The 18,915-nt window shown below is 36.7% G+C and overlaps 1 protein-coding gene across 1 annotated transcript; it reads right to left on the bottom strand.

Moving 5' to 3' along the window:
• Window positions 1-555: 555 nt before the first annotated feature.
• On the bottom strand, window positions 556-18,641 carry LOC140172137 (5-deoxyribose kinase-like). The gene is made up of 8 exons (XM_072195475.1): window positions 18,490-18,641; window positions 13,656-13,799; window positions 12,525-12,660; window positions 10,315-10,486; window positions 8,930-9,167; window positions 7,281-7,437; window positions 3,947-4,031; window positions 556-2,074 (listed from the first exon to the last, which is right to left on the bottom strand). Exons 1-8 carry the CDS (start codon window positions 18,631-18,633, stop codon window positions 1,903-1,905), a joined length of 1,248 nt encoding a protein of 415 aa, XP_072051576.1. The 5' UTR covers window positions 18,634-18,641; the 3' UTR covers window positions 556-1,902.
• Between the last annotated feature and the right edge of the window lie 274 nt (window positions 18,642-18,915).

Consider the following 18,915-nt stretch of genomic DNA (forward strand, 5'->3'; position numbering starts at 1 on the left):
TCTATGTATTTTGTATATTTTTTAACTTCAAAAACATTTATTTCAGTTTTTCATGTTCTGTTTCTAAGATTATACTTTCATGAATTACATTTATGATATTTCATTTACATGTAAAGGGTAAAATTAACATTTCTTGGACGTACAACACTTATAATGCAATATATGACGTTATATGAGCTACTTTAGTTGAATTGCATGAACTTCAAATTAAAGGCTGCATGTACATAAATTGACCGCTCCCCTACACTAGTGACACTAAAACAATTTTGGTTTTGTCATTGAGGAAAAGACAATTAATTTTTTTATTTTGATGTAAATTTTCATGTGAATCGGACAAAGAATAAAAAAAACTATAGCTATAAAACATGTGTCATTATGTAATTTCGGGTAGCCTTAGAGACAACCCTGGACAAAAGGGTTGGAATGAAATTATTACGGTATTGCAAATGAGCCCCGTTCCCCCGATCAATGTTGAATCCTGACATTTTGTTCATGTGCGCTCAGTAGTACCCAACATTGATTGGTGGGGCAGGGGAGGTATTGGGGTGAGGGTAATGTTTAGACTTGACACTCAAGAAAGTGCCATTTCCTCACTCTAGAAATAACGAAAATATGGCCATTACAAGGTGCACATTCTATTTTTCATTCCAACCTATTTTGTCTAGCATTGTAGATGCTTATTGAATGAGGGTTGATGAACTGTGCCAGGAAATGAGAAATGAGAGGAAATGATTTTACTTCATAGTACCTTGAATGAGGTCAACATCAACTTTGGTAATAAACAATGTTTATTATTTACCTATTGATATGGTGTTTTTGTGTGAAAATCTTTGTTTTCTTCCATAAGTAATGCCCCTATTATTGTTAATTCATCTGTACCTGTATTATTAATATTAAGTCTGGGTAGATTTGACATTATGTAGCAGGGGTTTAACTGCTATTGTTATCACAGTTTTATTACCCCGAACTGACCTTTAAATCACCCCGACCTATTCTAATAAAAATATAAAAATATGAATAGCAGGCAACTTTTATGACAAGGCATATCTAAGCATTAAACTTATGAAGCTATCATCTTATAGAGTCTGTTGACAGGTTTGCGCTCAGATAAACCTCCTTGCTGAAGCTGAACCGAGGTCTGATAGCATAGATAATCGCAGGAAGAACATTCCATACGCAGGCAATTATGATAATTTTTATGACAAGGTATATCTAGGCAGTAACAGTACAAAACTATCATCTTATAGAGACCTTATATGCTGCCGGGTTTGCGCCGAGATTAACCGCCTTGTTAAAGATGTCCCGAGATCTAATAGCAGGGATATCAGGAAGAACATTCCATACGCAGGGCTTTAGATGGGTTAAACACATACAGGAGAATTCCGTATGTATTTAAGAAGTTGGTAAATGGTAACATACTCTTTTCGAACACGATTTGCTGCAACTTTTAACAGAGTTTTTTCCTAACTTTTAAACAGTGTTTAGGAGTTTTAAAACAATATCGTTCCAAACACATCATGAAGTCGCTTTGTAAACATGTTTCGCACATACCTACTCGGGTCAACTAGTTCTTAAACATCACAATATTAATCGATATAAACACTATAGCCAACCATCAAAACTCTTGTGAAACTGCTAAGTATTTTTATTCCAACTCAACGTAATTTTGATGAAATTTATTGATGGAGGCCCCAGCATGGAACCATGAGGTACACCAGCATTGATCAGCTTCACGGTTATTTTGGTAATCGGTTAATGCAGCCATGGAGTGTTCCAGTGAGGCCAAGTGCAGAAAGCTTGGCGAGGAGATTTGGATGCCAGACACGGTCAAACAGCTCTGCTGTTATCAATGCATATTGTTTGATTGGGATATGTTACTCATATGAAAATCATGACTTTATTTCATTCATTTGGTAATCCGTGATCATAGTTCCGTCCCAACATATAAGTGATCAATTCATTTTCAGTTGTAAGACTCTGGTAGGATTTTAATAGAGAAACACCGGTAAAATAACAGGCTAATTCAGCATTTGGTTTGTCCACTATGTCCTCAGTGTATGCCATTCCAATGATACTACATGCGGAAAATCATAATGATACATGATAAGTTAACAAAATATAGCTATATACAATGTAACATGATTTGAACGTCAGTTCATGAGAGAGCTTTGAGTATGAGTTTGACAAAAGCGATACAGCATCCATCAATTAACCCAAAATAATGAAATCCAATTATTTTGAGAGTTAACCCGGGAACTGGAGAGTCAAGCTTAGAATTTTGGGAGTTAATCAGAGTTTACATGAGGTATGAGGTTTTTTGTTTTATTTTTTTATGCGTTTATTAGTCAGCCAAAAAATTACGGTACCAGCTGTGTTCACCCCTGTATATCCTAAATAAAGAAAAATGTGTCAAAATTAAAACAAGCGGCTAATACCTGTACTCTTAACCTCTGGTTTAAGACCTCATTTGTTGAAATTGGTTGAGAATTAAAGAATCGGTGGTCTAAAACCTAACAAAGAAACGAAATCAAAAGTTGCACTTTTGTGTTCTAATCAATGAAAGCACGACGCTAGTTTAAACGTGTTAATCGATGGTTATCTTGTTCGTGAATCAATAGGACACGCAATGGAGCAAACTGCAACTTTTAAATTGGCATCTTCCTTGGGTTTTTGGATCGTCATATCCTTATTTTCTTGAACAATTTCAACAAATAAGGTCGTTAATTCGAGCTAAAGAGTACAGGTATTAGCCGCTCATAGTGCAGTTTTGTCCACAGCAAATTCACCGTGACCTTTTCAGCCATAAACCCGCTTAGTGAAGATTAAACCGAAATATGCAGTACTAAACCATTATAGTAATCGATCGTCCAATGCAAATTTCTTACCACGTGCTAATATTAATCCAATGAGCGATCAAATTGTCCGCTACGGTCGACTAATCCAATCGATAATGAGATGCTATTGACATGTACGGGCGGAGCTCCACTGACTGAGTTTTGGGGTATTTTTCACTGGTTTGCTATCATTTATTTATCAAGGCGGTCCCCCGTTATTATTAGGACTATGCTAATGATTTAAGGATTGACATGTAGAAAATAAACCATACTTGATTGACAGAAAGTACTAAATTTGTACCTATTAATGTTTCGTGGCAGCCATCTTCCAAATGCGACCAAGTAAGGGCGGCCCGGTGAAGAACAAATGTGCATTGGATTAACACGGGAGTTTGGATAAGATGTAGATTTCCTTTCTCATACAAATGTATGGTCCCCCGTTATTAAAACATGTACCGGGTTAAAAATTCAGATATTTTGAAAATAATAAGTAGTTGAAACAAGTACTAAAATCATAGCTTTTATACTTTTTGATATATGACGCTAACTAGTTCATCTCCTATATCTATAACACAGCGCTACCAGTACGTGTCAATTGCCTATTGTGAGTGCCCCTGTGTTGTGTGCATACATGTAGTTAACAATAACTGCATGATGTTGTTTTAATTTTGACACATTTTTCTTTATTTAGGATATACAGTGGTGAACACAACTGGTACCTTAATTTTTTGGCTTACTGTATTACTTAATGCTGATTTATCCACAATTTTTGTCTTAAACAAATCATTAGTATATTTGCATAATGCATTCTCCCCTACGATTATTCTAGCGTTTACATCACCATCGTCATGATAATGATCATGCAATGTGAAGTTAGAAATAGGGACAGAGCTATACTGCCATCAGATTTCACATAATAAAACGAACGGATCCAATAAATGAGGGCGTTTCAGTATAAAATGACCAGAGAGCGCAAACACGAATGTATTGACGTTGCGGTATAGTTCAAGTTGATGTAATACAATGGCATTTGATGTCCTACGTGAATGTCAACATTTTTTGGGAAACTTTCCGACAATTCTTTGATATTTCTACCCAGGGTAAGGGCTCACCATCTTATAAGTTGCAATCCAGTAAAACCAGCAATTTCAGAAACTTGGTTTTCTTCAAGTCGAAATTCTTTCAAATACACATTTACTGTTCGAATAAAAATATTAAAAATACATTAATAAGCAACACACACACAAGTCCACACTATATAACAAAAAATAAGTTAGGGGAAAAGGTTCACTTTGGTGACCACACTCTGGCTAGTAAGGTTTGACGATTGATTCGACTTCTATGGACCATTTAGAAAAAAAATAGCCACCATGTCCCTCGCGAAAATCCCGGCATTTTTCGCTAAAGGCCAAAATCCAAAATGGCCGCCACCACCATTTTGAAAATTAAAGTTTTGAACCAGAGCACCTATAATCATGCACAAAGACACTTTTTCGGATATGTCGAGTACACGGATTCCGATTCTGACATTAGTTTGACATTACGGCATCATTTTCACCCAGAAATCCAAGATGGTGGCCGGCACCATCTTGAAAAATTTAGTTTTGAACAAGAGGACCTTAAATCGTGTACAAAGACACTTTTTGGATAAGTCGACCACAAGGATTTCAAATTTGACATTACTTTGACATTACGAACTCATATTTACCCAGAAATCCAATATGGTGGCTGCCAGCGCCATCTTGAAAAAAATAAGTTTTGAACCAGATTACCTAAAATCGTGTACAAAGACACTTTTTCCGGTAAGTCGACCCCAAGGAATCCGAATCTGACATTAATTTGACGTTACAAAATAATTTTTGCCCAGAAATCCAAGATGGCCCCATTTGGTAGAGCGTAAATGTGATTTTTGAATGAAAGCAGAAGCATAAATGTGTCATTTCCGCCTTATCTGGGGTTCATGTCCCTTATATGGGGTTTAAACTGCCTTATCTTGGGTTTACATCCCTTATCTAGGGATAAGGCGCCTTACCTGTGGTTTAGACGGCCTTATCCTGGGTTTACGTTCCTTACCTGTGGCTAAGATGCCTTAACCTTAGCATATCGCAGTCTAAACCCAGATAAGGCATCTAAACCCCAGATAATGCGCCGTAACCCCAGATAAGAGACGTAGACCGTCGATAAAGCAGTCCAACCCCAAATAAGGCGCTTTAACCCTAAATGAGGAACATAAACCTAAGATAAGGCATCTAAACCCCACATAAGGTGCCCAAACTCTAGATACGGGTCGTTAACCCCAGATAAGGGTCGTAAACCTCAGATAAGACATCTAAACCCAAGATAAGGCGCCTTAACCCCAGATAAGAGACGTAAACTCAGATATGACAGTTTAAACCCCCGTTAAGGCGCCGTAACCCCAGATAAGGGACGTACACCTCAGATAAACCAGTCCCAACCCCAAATAAGGCGCCTTAACCATAAATAAGGAACATAAACCTAATATAAGAGAAGTAAACCCCAGACGGCGCCTTATCTGGGGTTTAGACTGCCATATCTGAGTTTACGTCTCTTATCTGGGGTTAAGGCGCCTTATCTTGGGTTTAGATGCCTTATCTGAGGTTTACGACCTTTATCTGGGGTTAACAACCCTTATCTAGAGTTAAGGCACCTTATGTGGGGTTTAGATGCCTTTTCTGGGGTTTATGTTCCTTATTAGGTTAAGGCGCCTTATTTGGGGTTTAGACTGCTTTATCTGGGTCTACGTCGCTTATCTGGGGTTACGGCGCATCATCTGGGGTTTATATGCCTTATCTGGGTTTAGACTGCGATATGCTAAGGTTAAGGCATCTTAGCCACAGGTAAGGAACGTAAACCCAGGATAAGGCCCTCTAAACCACAGATAAGGCTCCTTATCCCTAGATAAGGGATGTAAACCCAAGATAAGGCAATTGAAACCCCATATAAGAGACATGAACCCCAGATAAGGCGGAAATGACACACTTATGCTTCTGCTCTCATTCAAAAATCACATTTACGCTCTACCAAATGGGGCCATCTTGGATTTCTGGGCAAAAATTATTTTGTAACGTCAAATTAATGTCAGATTCGGATTTCTTGGGGTCGACTTACCGGAAAAAGTGTCTTTGTACACGATTTTAGGTAATCTGGTTCAAAACTTTTTTTTTCAAGATGGCGCCGGCGGCCACCATCTTGGATTTCTGGGTAAATATGAGTTCGTAATGTCAAAGTAATGTCAAATTTGAAATCCTTGTGGTCGACTTATCCAAAAAGTGTCTTTGTACACGATTTAAGGTCCTCTTGTTCAAAACTAAATTTTTCAAGATGGTGCCGGCCACCATCTTGGATTTCTGGGTGAAAATGATGCCGTAATGTCAAACTAATGTCAGAATCGGAATCCTTGTACTCGACATATCCGAAAAAGTGTCTTGTGCATGATTATAGGTGCTCTGGTTCAAAACTTAAATTTTCAAAATGGTGGTGGCGGCCATTTTGATTTTATCCTCTAGCGAAAAATGCCGGGATTTTCGCGAGGGACATGGTGGCTATTTTTTTCTAAATGGTCCATAGAAGTCGAATCAATCGTCAAACCTTACTAGCCAGAGAGTGGTCACCAAAGTGAACTTTTTCCCCTAACTAAGATTCTTTAAACTATTCAACTTGACTCACGGTTTTGAGAGGCAACGGTTTCACACCTTATCATAGGTGCATCTTCAGGCCGTCTGTTGGTCTGTCGGCAATTGGTCACTGACCAGTGGCGAGACGGCCTGAAGATGCACCTTGATAAGGTGTGAAACCGTTGCCTCTCAAAATCGTGAGTCCATTTGAATAGTTTTAAGAATCTTATTTTATATTTGATCATACGTGGATGAATGACAACCTTCACAAACGCACACTATATAACCTGAAATTTGAACATTGGAATTTATATATTTTCTTTAGCTGTAGTTTTATCCTTTACTTGTGTCCGGGACTTGTGTAAATAGAAACCATACAAATTGTACAGATTGTAACAATTTTGCAAAAAATGATATTGGTGGAATTTAGGGAGGGGCCCAAAAGTTAATTTCCTTCCAGTTGGATAAATAGATAAATGTTGGCATTAATGCAGCGCCTTTCACGTGAACCAAATGCTTTACCATTAATTCCGCCGTCGTTAGAATACGTTAGCTGCCATGCAATGCCCAAGGCATGATCATACATTTGGGTGGCGCACAGTGGACAATATTCATAACAGCTCCCATTTCACCCCTGGGTAGAGAGAGGCAAGTACCTTGCACAAGAGCACAACACGACCGATTGCGCAGCAGAGCCTGTACGGCTGCGCCGCCGTGCCCTATGAGCTCAATTTCTTTCTAGCAGGATCACCGAGCTTTGCGAAGTATAGCTACTCAATTTAACAGTAAAATCATTTCGGTATACACTTACGACATTTTTTAATTGCTTGGTAAAGTATTGTATGGTAGTGTTGCCTGTCATCTTTTGGATATAATCTATGTCCATGGTATGAGAACAATAGGTGTGCTAGGTAGGTTCCCATATCCAGTGCTGATGCTCCTACATGAGCAAATTCGGCGTCAATTATCTGAAATCAAGAAATAGCCATTTGTGAAATTTATATTTCGTTTACTTTAATTACGTTCATCATGTCCATCATGTTCATAAACTCATCCCAAAAAGAAAGTATCCAGTTTGATTTTGGTTCATAAGTCAAAGATGGGGTCTTAAATCAAGACCTACCAAAGGTATGTTACAGATAAATTTATTCCACACAGTTTGATACCTCATTTGTCCAAATCGATGCAGAATTGATGACACAGTGACCTTTTAAATGCAACGACCTCAATTTTAAAAGTTGCAGTAATTCCTATTGATGTGGTTTTCCTGCTCCTCAAGATTCGTCATAAAGGTACACAATAACAGAGACGAACTAAGACTCTTTGACTTCACTTCATGTGTTTTATTGAATGCAGATACTCTTTTACTCCTTCCTTAATGTTTGCCCTTCACTCTTCACAGGCAATATCTGGTATGTCCTCCTGCTGCATCAATGACTGTCAGACATCTTCGGCGCATGCTCTCAGTGAGACGTTGAGTCTGATGCGCCCTTGATCTGCCCATAATTGAGTAGCAGAACCAAATCTATAGGAATTACTGCAACTTTTAAAATTGAGGTAATTGCATTCAAATGGTCACTGTGTCATCAATTCTGCATTGATTTGAACAAATGAGGTATCAAACTGTGCGGAAAAAAAATTATCTGTAACATACTTTTAGTAGGTTTTGATTTAAGGCCACATCTGTGACTTATGGAATAAAATCAAACTGGATACTTTCTTTTTGGGATGAGTTTACTACAAACTGTGTAGACTCTCATTCATATCAATCTGGTCAACCAGACATACCTATTTTTGACGGACGAACCGACGTTTAGACTGAAACCTTCAGTCTTCAGCTGGGTTGTGATGCAAATGACCTTGAGTACTGATAACTTCCGGTATAGATGACAATCTACAAGAAATGTCTTTTATGATTCTGTCCCAACCGTGAGAAAAAGAGTGAGAAAGAGATCTAAATGAGGACTGATCGATCGAGCAACCGTCCCTCAACCGAGGTGGAGGCGTCCGGGCAAAACTTTCTCACGGCTGGGACAGAATCATTTTAAAAGGACATTCCTCTTAATCTTGATCTATACTTGAATTTACCTGTGCCCAAGGTCATTTGCATCGCAACCCAGCTGAATACTGAAGGTTTCAGTCGCAACGTCGGTTCGTCCGACAAAAACAGGTATGCCCGGTTGACTAGTTCACTTTACACTTTTCAAACAGTCTAGAAAACAAAGAAATACAAATTCACATTCTTTCATGGAGTCATCTAAAATAATGCAATTCTTATTCTTTTCATTCTTTTAATAAAAGCAAATTAATTTGAGAGTGAAGAAGTATATAGTTCCAAATTATTTTGATAACATATTAAATCGTCATTTCAGACCCATTGTGTGGGAGGATCAGCAAACACCCACAACAACATTGTTCAAGGAGGAGTCTGGCATTTTCAGGCACGAACCTTTACATTACCTTTACATCGTCCTCATGTACCATTACGGATCCAGTGTGAAAATCACCGTGGATTAAACACTCCTGTTTCCCAACAAATACCATCTCTAATTCCTTTACAGCTTTCATGATATCATTATCATTATAAATCATAGTCAAGTAAGGTTGTATTTCTGGAATGGTTGTATTGCTGGGATCCGTGCTACAGAATGGTTTTACGAATGTGAATTGCCTCATGAGTTCTACCTGAGCTGGATTTCTATAAACGAATGAGTATTGAAAGAAACATTAATACACTGTAAGATGACCAAGATAAAAATCCTACTTAAATCCTAAAACCTTTTTAGTATACTAACTGCTAATAAAAGGGCAACTAATGAGTTTCTTTACAATTGCAGTCACAATATTCAAAGAAAAGTCCAAGCATTTACGATTTACAGTATGAATTTGCTCATTACAAGTAGTACAAATCTTTGGGCTTGATTGTTACAGAATACAAAAACAGCCTAAAAACGCATGTTTTTTTGCCCTTATTTAAAAAAATGGCCCAATATTAAGGTGATTCATTATTTTAAACTGTTGTGATTTGGTAGTTCACAGCATCTTACGAATGGTAGTGAGCTTTGGCAAAAACTGTATTGCTCAATTCATAGCAAGTGTGTAGAAGAATTAAAATATCACAGATATACTTTTATAGGCGCTGCGGTTCTTTAGTTACGTTGTAAAGATGGCTGAAACAACAACACTTTTGTAAAACGTACATAACTCATTAACAACAATAAATTAAGCAAGTTTGCAATTTATATGATTTGTAGCAGGAACTTTTGCAAAACATCAAGGTGTTATTTTTCAATAATATATTGATCTAGATAATGAAAATCGATTTTTAGGTTGCTTCGACCAACAATACCTCGTCTACCCTTAAAGTTTGACTTTTATTACCAGCTAGTTCTAACTAAGGATTAGGACTTAGATATGCTTACATGATAATGTCTTTAAATGTTAAAAATAAAATAGTGATGTATCTTGGTAGATATCAAAAGAGTTTTGTAAACAAATTTAATATCGGAACTTTCCTACGGTGCGTCTGGAACTTCCAGTCCTCACCAGGCAACTAGCAGAGTAAACTTGCTAAACGTAAGTTCCAGTATTATATTTATTTCCAAAACTACGTGGTGACTAAGAACATTCACTCATTTATTATAACAGAAAGTTATGTTACGTCCAGCTGCTATTACCATGTTATTCAATTAAGTATATTAAACACACGTAAAATAATGGGAAAACCACACAAACTTTGGTAATTTAATTTTATACTTGCATTTACAAACCAGGGCAATTGTTTGAACAGGGTAAGTCCGGTTACAAACTCGTGTCATGTCACCATAATTTAAATTAACACTTACCCAAGTGTCTTTCTAAGTTGTGTAAAACTATCTTCACCCAAATATGACTGCGATGTTTTCCTATGCAAATTAGCTAGGTATCTCGCAATTTTACAGAGAAGATGCACCGAGATATTTCCACTAAGGAGAGCTCGTCGTAAAGGCACATGATTATGGAGATCCTCCATGACGACTGCAGTAAAGTAAAATTATGTAAGTCTATTTTGATATTTATTGTGAGTTAATCCCTAAAACATAAAAGTCGGACTCTGTACTTTTGTGAGTCAATCAAGAAAGAGAAAAGTGAAACAAAGTATTTGTGAGTTCATTACATGATCTGACTTTTGTGTGAGTTAGGGGGGTACTACACCCCTGGCCAATTTATGCCTATTTTTGCATTTTTCACAAATATTATAGCACATTGGTGACAAGTATGATATGTATATTATAGGGGTAAGGACTACAACTACTGTACTGAAATTCAGCAACTCAAAGCAAGTAGTTACTGATTTATTGATCAAATATTGGTTTTCCCTCATTTTTGACTGTAACCCCACAACTGTTGTCTGTGCTGAAATCAAATTTACAGTGCAGTAGTTGTAGTCCTTACCCCTATAATATACATATCTTACTTGTCCCCAATGCGCTATAATTTTTAAGAAAAATGCAAAAATAGGCACAAATTTGGGCAGGGTGTAGTACCACCTTAAATCAGGAACAGGGAAGTCTTCTATGAGCTAACCCGGACAGGGAATAGGAGTTAATCCTAGAAGTCCGTAGTATTATTGTGATTATCTTAGAACAGTTAAAGTCAACGTTATTCACGTTGACTTTTGTGTTAATACGGAAGCATGAAGCTCAATCTCAGTTTTGTTGTGAGTTAATTTAGCTTCGGTTTGTTTGTGAATAAATCCTAGAACAGAAAAATCAACCTCAAGTTTATATATTCGAGAACAAGAAGGTCAGCCGCAGTTTTATTGTGTGTTAATCGGGGATAAACAATCGTTTAGTCATGAAAATACAGTATATGAATGAATCCCCAATTAATCCTTGAACAGAAAAGTCAACCTCAGTTTTATTGTGAACTAATCCTTGAACAGAAAAGTCAACCTCAAGTTTATAGTGAGTTAATTCGAGAACAAGAAGGTCAACCGCAGTTTTATTGTGAGTTAATCGTGCAAACACAACCGTTTAGTCATGAAAATATTGATGAACATGATGAATGCCTGATTAATTCTTGAACAGAAAAGTCAGCCTCAGTTTTATTGTGAGTTAATACTTGAACAGAAGTCAACATCAACTCATACATTGATAGAGTTTAAGCCGATACACACAACTATTTTACTTACGTGAGCTTTCAACACGACTACTCTGTGTCTTTTTCAAACTGATGGAGATTGGTCAACTCAAAGTTTAATTTTGAGTTAATCCTTGAACAGGAAGGTCAACATCAATCAACTCACAAATTTTATTTTGAGTTAATCCTTGAACAGAATAGTCAACCTCAGTAGTAATGTGAGTTAATACTTGAACAGAATAGTCAATCTCAGTTTTATTGTGAGTTAATACTTGAACAGAATAGTTAACCTCAGTTTTATTTTGAGTTAATACTTGAACAGAATAGTCAATCTCAGTTTTATTGCGAGTTAATACTTGAACAGAATAGTCAACCGCAGTTTTATTGTGAGTTAATATACTTGAACAGAATAGTCAACCGCAGTTTTATTGTGAGTTAATACTTGAACAGAATAGTCAATCTCAGTTTTATGGTGAGTTAATTCGAGAGCAAGAAAGTAAAACTTTAGTATTCTTGCAAGTTAATCCGGAAACAGACACGCAAGATGGTTGTTCTTTGCAGCGGGTAGCAAGCGACTGGACAGGGTGGACGGAGTCCAGAGGCTCCGAAGGTTCAGGGCCCCGAGTAAAAGAGAAAATGAAATAAGGGTTAGGAATAGGGTTGATTAGGATGTTAAGGGTCCAGCCCTGTTCCTTGTCCATGGGCTCTGAGGCTCTTGCTACCGTTAGAGCAGCCAGGATTTTGATGTGAGGGGTTCAAAGCCAAATTTTCGTTCCCCATTTGTCAATTTGTTGTCCCATTTTTAGTCATTTTAATTATACTTTACTATTTGCCGTCCTCATTTTATCCCTGAACAATTTCTGGGAGTGGGGGCACTCTGCCACAACACATGCCAATGCTTGCTATCTTTGAACATTATTAAGTTCATACTTACGTGTTTTTGAAGATGCATCATAAAGATAAGGTGTCGGGACGGACTCTGGTAATATTTGGTGGAATCTAGAGAGCACAAGATATTCCAGCTTGCCTCTGGATATGTCGAATTCAAGATTGCTACACATCTGAGACAACTGGAATAAAAAGACAATAAGTATGGTGTGGAAAAATACAGCATTAAAAATTTACACGATGCGTTTTATGCAGTTATGTTGCAGTGTCTTGTTCTATATTATGTAGTCGAAGGAACGAGGACACCAAAATTCAGTACACCGGAAATGAAACAATAATTACCCAATTAATATCTAAAAAGAGGGATCAGTGGACTTAAATAAAATGCAGTGATCGAATTGAGGAAACATGAAACCAAATCAATTCGATATAAGGGAGAAAAAGACAAAAACGGCACTGCCCTCAAAGGAAAAACAATTGGAATATTATTAAATTACAACATAAAGTGGCCTATAGATGGAGAATTTTCTTCTGCGTATTTTGATACCTCATTCAGCAAGATAGGAATTTAATTTCCCCAACTTATAGCGATTTGAATAAAAATACGAGAGCTTTTCAAAGGTTCAAAGGTGACACAAATTTATATTGACTTTTCCCTGTCGAAGTACCCAGATATTGAACAGAGTGGAGTGCGCATTCACAGGTCATGCAGTAATGAGCATGTAACAAAAGGCAGCGGAAATTTCCTTGAATGGCGAAATATTCAAATTTGTCACTTTTGAAACTCACCCTTTGTCATTCTAATGCGTATAGCCTAGTGGAATAAAATTGTATCGTACCGAATAAGGTATCTACGTGTGCCGAACAAAATTCTCCTTATTATTTCTATCGACCACTTTATTTTTTTTGTAATTTAGTTTTAGTGTGTTTAAGAAATTTATTTTTGTTTTTTTATGGATAATTTTTTGCACAGTTAAAAGATCCAAGGAACATCTATATAATGTGTGCCTGTGTAATTGACAATGGTATCAGAAGAAAGAACCGAACATGCTAAATTGAATAAATGAAAAGTTAAAAAAAAAATGGCCTGGTGACTTCTAGCTTTATTTACATCAACGGCAAGCTCTGAGGCAGAACAAATTCTCCGGGAGAACCGGTATCGGCGTTGCATTTATACCTTATTGGAAGAAGAAGCTTGTTTAATGACGACACTGATTGCCTCATTGCTGCTGCTGCTGTTATTATTGACTTCACGAATTCTATACACTTGGTTCATATATCCATCATCAATAGCTTCTATGGCAAATTCACTGCTAAGAAACTTCAGGAAATGAAAATAAAGATGGCATAGAAAACATTAGTATCATGTTATCTTCTGAGAAAATATTCCTTTAAAGCAGTATGTGCGATTCAGGATTACACCATATAGGCCAGCTTGCAAATTTTATTTAAATAAAATATAAAGCAATTTGGACAACTTGAAAAGGCACCATTGGAATGGCGGAGGAAAGGTGAGGATGTCAAAGCGGTCAAAGGATATCCTCCTTTAAGAAAAGTAGGATTGTTTAATATAATATGTGACCGTTCACGGCGAATGAGCCGTAAATTCCTCCCCCGGTCAATTTTGTTTTATTTCATGTTTAACAAATATACATCATAAGCTTTAAAATGGTATATCATTTGACTTCAAACGATACCCAAAAGCGGGGTTATAGTTTGTTAAACTTTGCTCCTTCAACGACATTGAATACGACATTCGTACACATTTTACGCTGTAACTCAGAATACAATTTAGGGAATTTACGGCTCATTCGTGCTGTACGGTCACATATTTGCCTGTTTATTTTCTATTTAGTGCTGTGTATTTTGGGAAAAATCATTGCTACAGGGTGTCCTGAAATAACTGTGGGCCTACCGTCGGAAAATTTGACAACTGACTGCTCTATTCTGATAACAATGTAAACATCACACCTCATTTTAAATCCTTTCCAATCATAAATGATAATAATACAAAAAGCTCAGTGATTTATAATGCGCTACGCACAGGCACAACGCCTAGACGTTGATACACACGCCTCACACTTTACAGGTTGTCGCTGACCACTACGGTCCCACATCATTCCATAAACCATTAACAACAATTCAGGGACTTTGCTGCTTCAAGAGCGCACACCATTCCACAAATAACCTTCGCAACCACGATCAGCTCCCCGTGTTTCGTACGGGTTACAATGGAAATAATTAGCAGTAAGTTCCTTGTCAAGGGGAATTTCAAGCTAACTCAATTTTTCCACGAGAGCGTAATAAGTACCGCCATGGTTCGAACCCGCAACCTCTAACACCATAGTCGAACGCCTTATCGATTGAGCTAACTTGGCTAGCCCAGTCAAATTATGAAACTGCCCACAACTAATTTGCAATAGAATCCATTTCACATGCATCCATCTCCAGCAGCTCACACGAAAACATATTAAAAGTCCCGGAAATCTAAGAAGTGGAACAGTGCCTAATTTGCATAAATCCAATTTGGCCGCTTATGCAGGGGTAAAAAATATGATTTACATTTTTGGTGACCATTTCAAAGATGTATAGTTTGTGCTATCTACGACCTATTGTTACATATTTCTTCTACAAACACCAAATTTTTCGTCAAAATTGGTACCATGTTGTATCGTGTTAACCTACTAAGATAGAGGGCAAAAAAGGTCACATGCCATTGGTTGACCATAAGCCCCAAAGAGCTCATTCCAGGTGGCAATTATTTTTACCTTTTCTTGCATCTCATCAAGTCAAACAATTTGCCACCATTTGAATTCCTTGTGATCAGTAGAATAATTTGGTGAATCATTCAACAAGATTGGAGAAATTTTAGATTTTTACCCCTGCATGATTTCAAGATTGCCGTCACTCTACCAAGGTGGCCGCCAAAAATGTAAACCATTTGTTTATAATTTGATGATGTACTAAAATGTGAAAAAATACGGTTTGCCAGATTTTACGCACATTTTCCACAGAACTACACAAGAGTGTGCACTATTGAAAGGAGGTGGTGGATCAGAGATGTGTTGTAAATTTATTGTATGGTTTTGTATTATGACCAAATGTTTCACTGTTATCAGTTTCTGTAGGTTTGTATGTCATATTTGGTGTCAAAATAATTGTATGAGTTTCCATTATACGTCCACCTGTGACGACAAATTTGGTTTAAAATCGTCAGTTTTGGAGAAAATTTCCCAAAATCCACTTTTTTACCCATGGTTTCTGGAAAACATGACAAAAAAAATCGTCAGTATCTTATTCGGTAAAAATTCATAAAAAGTATGATTTTCAAACACATTTCAATCATTTTTTGTGAAGTCAAAATTAAAACAATAATACAAAAAAAGCTTTAGAAATTAAGCTGTTACTAACGTTATGTTGTCCAACAAAATGCGGGTAAAAAAACGGTGGTTTTTATTTGGGGGAGGGAGGTCTCCAAAACTGAGCATTTTACCTAAATTTGAGGTCACTAATGGTTCGTGAAGTGTTTTCCATTCTAAATATGTACACTTTTATATACTATAGTCCTACTTCACATCGACAATTTAGCACTTGCGCGCCCAAAAGTTTTCATAAATCCAATTGTGCCAAGGGCAATAAACTTTCGACAACAAGAGAGCCAGGGCCGCTACCCAGTTAGCAGCCTGGACAACCGATTCTTTAGAAATGCTTAGTCGCGCTGAAAGTCGATCCATACATGTTAAAATCAGCACAATTCAGAGATACACCTTTTTTCTATTAAATTAATTTTCTCGGTCAAATATAAAGCAATATTTTTTTTCTTCAGTAATGTCAGTTAAAAACTTGGTGCTTGGATATACATTTTTTACAAATCCTGGTGTTAAAATTAAGCATCAAATTGTGTCTTTTAGTGTGATATTTTTGATTTTTATAGGCCTTCAGTTTGCCCGCGAGCTTTTTACGGAATTCATTTTTTAGCGTCTCAAACTAATATAGTTTGCTAAAGAAAGATATTTCCCACCTCTGTAAAGCACATCGTGTGGGTCTATATATTATAGTTTTGTTAGAATTTCCGTTTTTATTATACCCTTTTTCACTTCATACTCCGAAAATGTCTAACTCAGTACTTTTATCTCGAGAGCAACCAGTAGAAATAGTCGATATTTCCTTTGTTGTTTTTCCAGGTCAATTTTCCATTGAAAGCAAATTGCCCGACCAGCGATTTGGTAGCCCAAATCCCCAATTAAGTGTTCTGGTTAACCATGATCAGTAGGAGCGCTATAGGCCTGGGAATTTCTTTGCTATATTGAAGTTCTAGCAACACTGTAGCCATGCCGGTATTCAGCATCGAAGTGGTTACGTAATTCTCTTGGTTACCGGATCACGCTATTTTGATATGCCTTCAAGTGCCATATACTTTGTGTGGTGATTGTTTCGATCGTGGTTCATAACTCAAGCGCGTGATCCCGTTGACATAGTAACATTACGTAACTTCGATACTGAATTCCTATTAAACCCAGGGATATCGATCCACAATGCTAGTATTAGCCTTAGATTTCACTCGTTGATTTTGAAAAATGGTCAGCCGGCAGTTAAAATGGTGAAATGAAAACGCAAATTCTGACAAAACTATGATATATCGCTCACGGTGATGTGCGTTAGAAAGTTGGGAAAAATCCTTCATTAGCGAACTATCTTACTTTGAAAAGCTAAAAGGTTGATCAAAAAAAAAGGCTCGTGGACAGAGTTTAAGCCTATCAAAATCGAAAATCTTACACTAAATGACTAAATTTCACGCCTAAGTTTAACACTAGAATTTGAAAAAAATACGGTATCAAGCACTACAATTTTTCCTGACATTTACTGAAAAAATGAAAATGATTGCTTTTCATTTGGCCGAGAAAATTAATTTTACATCGAAAAGGTGTAACTAAAAATTTAGCTCATTTCAACACCAAATTCGATCGTTTGTATTGCCTCATTAAATGACTGAGTGAGCCTTGCCAAACAAAAGAATCGGTTGTCCAGGCTGCTAACTGTACCATGGCTATGTCACAGCGGCCTTCAGATTTGTGTTGAATAAATGAATTCATCCATGCATGATTGATCTGATCATTGCCTGATTTATTTTGCACTGTGATGCATGGTGTGACCTGTACATATTAGGACAAAACCGCAATTGTTTCTGTCATTTCTCCATTGTAAAAACAGAAGTTAAATTTGATATCTCAAACGTCATTAAAATTTATTATTATTATTCGATATAAATACATGTACTATGAATAACAGGATAGCCACAATATGAAGTCACATGCTATAGAGTTATATTATTTTTTAAGCTTGCCTTGGTATCTAGGTAGGCCTAGTCTTGCTTTTGGGATGTTGTAAAATAATGTGTGCGGAATAACATAAATAGTTTGCCGAGTTAGCAAATGGATGTTGCATTGTATGAACCGTGAATTTGTGATTGCATGAGTCAGAGGTGTCATGTAATTGTCATCATGCAATAAGACATGAGCGGCTGAATTGCCTATTAAATGACCGTTCAATATTTACCGAGGGCCGGAGTGGCAGTTTTAAGGAGAATCTGATTTTTGAGGGTGGAATGTTAAGTTTTAAAAGGCATAAAAATGTCATTTTTTTTTTTTTACGTTTCGCAAATAGGACCTTTTGGGTCAAAAAGGAGACTTTTGGGGCATTTTGGGATGGGGGGGGGCGTCCACACCCAGCCCCCCTGGTTACTGTCTTGAGTGGACGCGAGGGGGAGTGCAACATTTTGTGTCAATTCACAAGACATATAACATAACAACTTATTTTTTTATTTAAAAGATAACTTAAAACAAACTAAAATAATAATAATTAAAAAGCAATATAGCGCACTGCATGTATTACGGTTTGCATATGGTAGATTTATATGTACACATTTCACTGTAGAAGCAACAAGGAAAAGAGGCAATATTTACTGCCCAGCTTGAAAGTTCTAAAATGATTTAATTTCTAAATCTACCTACCTTAAGTTGTGGTATCACACTAAATGATATGAGCAGTGGTTTTAAATGTTGACTGGTAATACAAGATTCAGCAGACCTATTTGCGGATGTCATTATTTTTAGTAAGCAGAAATTATTATATACAGAACGAATTATCTGTGTCATTCGTACATGTAGTCGTCGTCATGGTATCATGGTTGTTACGGGAAATAGTATTTTTTTCAAGGTCAGTCAAATCGATATTTGTAAACATAAATCACGCCATTGATTGAAATCGCGATTTAAATCACTTGATTTTTTTTTAAATCATTGATTTAAATCATTTTAAATTAAATTTCATTTTTTTACCACTTTTGATAAATGTAAGTTAATTTCTTTCTTAAATTGATTGTTTTGCTTTATTCCTGATGTTTCTAGAACTTTTGGATACAATGAATATACCTCTAT

This window comes from Amphiura filiformis, chromosome 15 (assembly GCF_039555335.1).
Source record: "Amphiura filiformis chromosome 15, Afil_fr2py, whole genome shotgun sequence".
In the NCBI taxonomy this organism is placed as follows: domain Eukaryota; kingdom Metazoa; phylum Echinodermata; class Ophiuroidea; order Amphilepidida; family Amphiuridae; genus Amphiura; species Amphiura filiformis.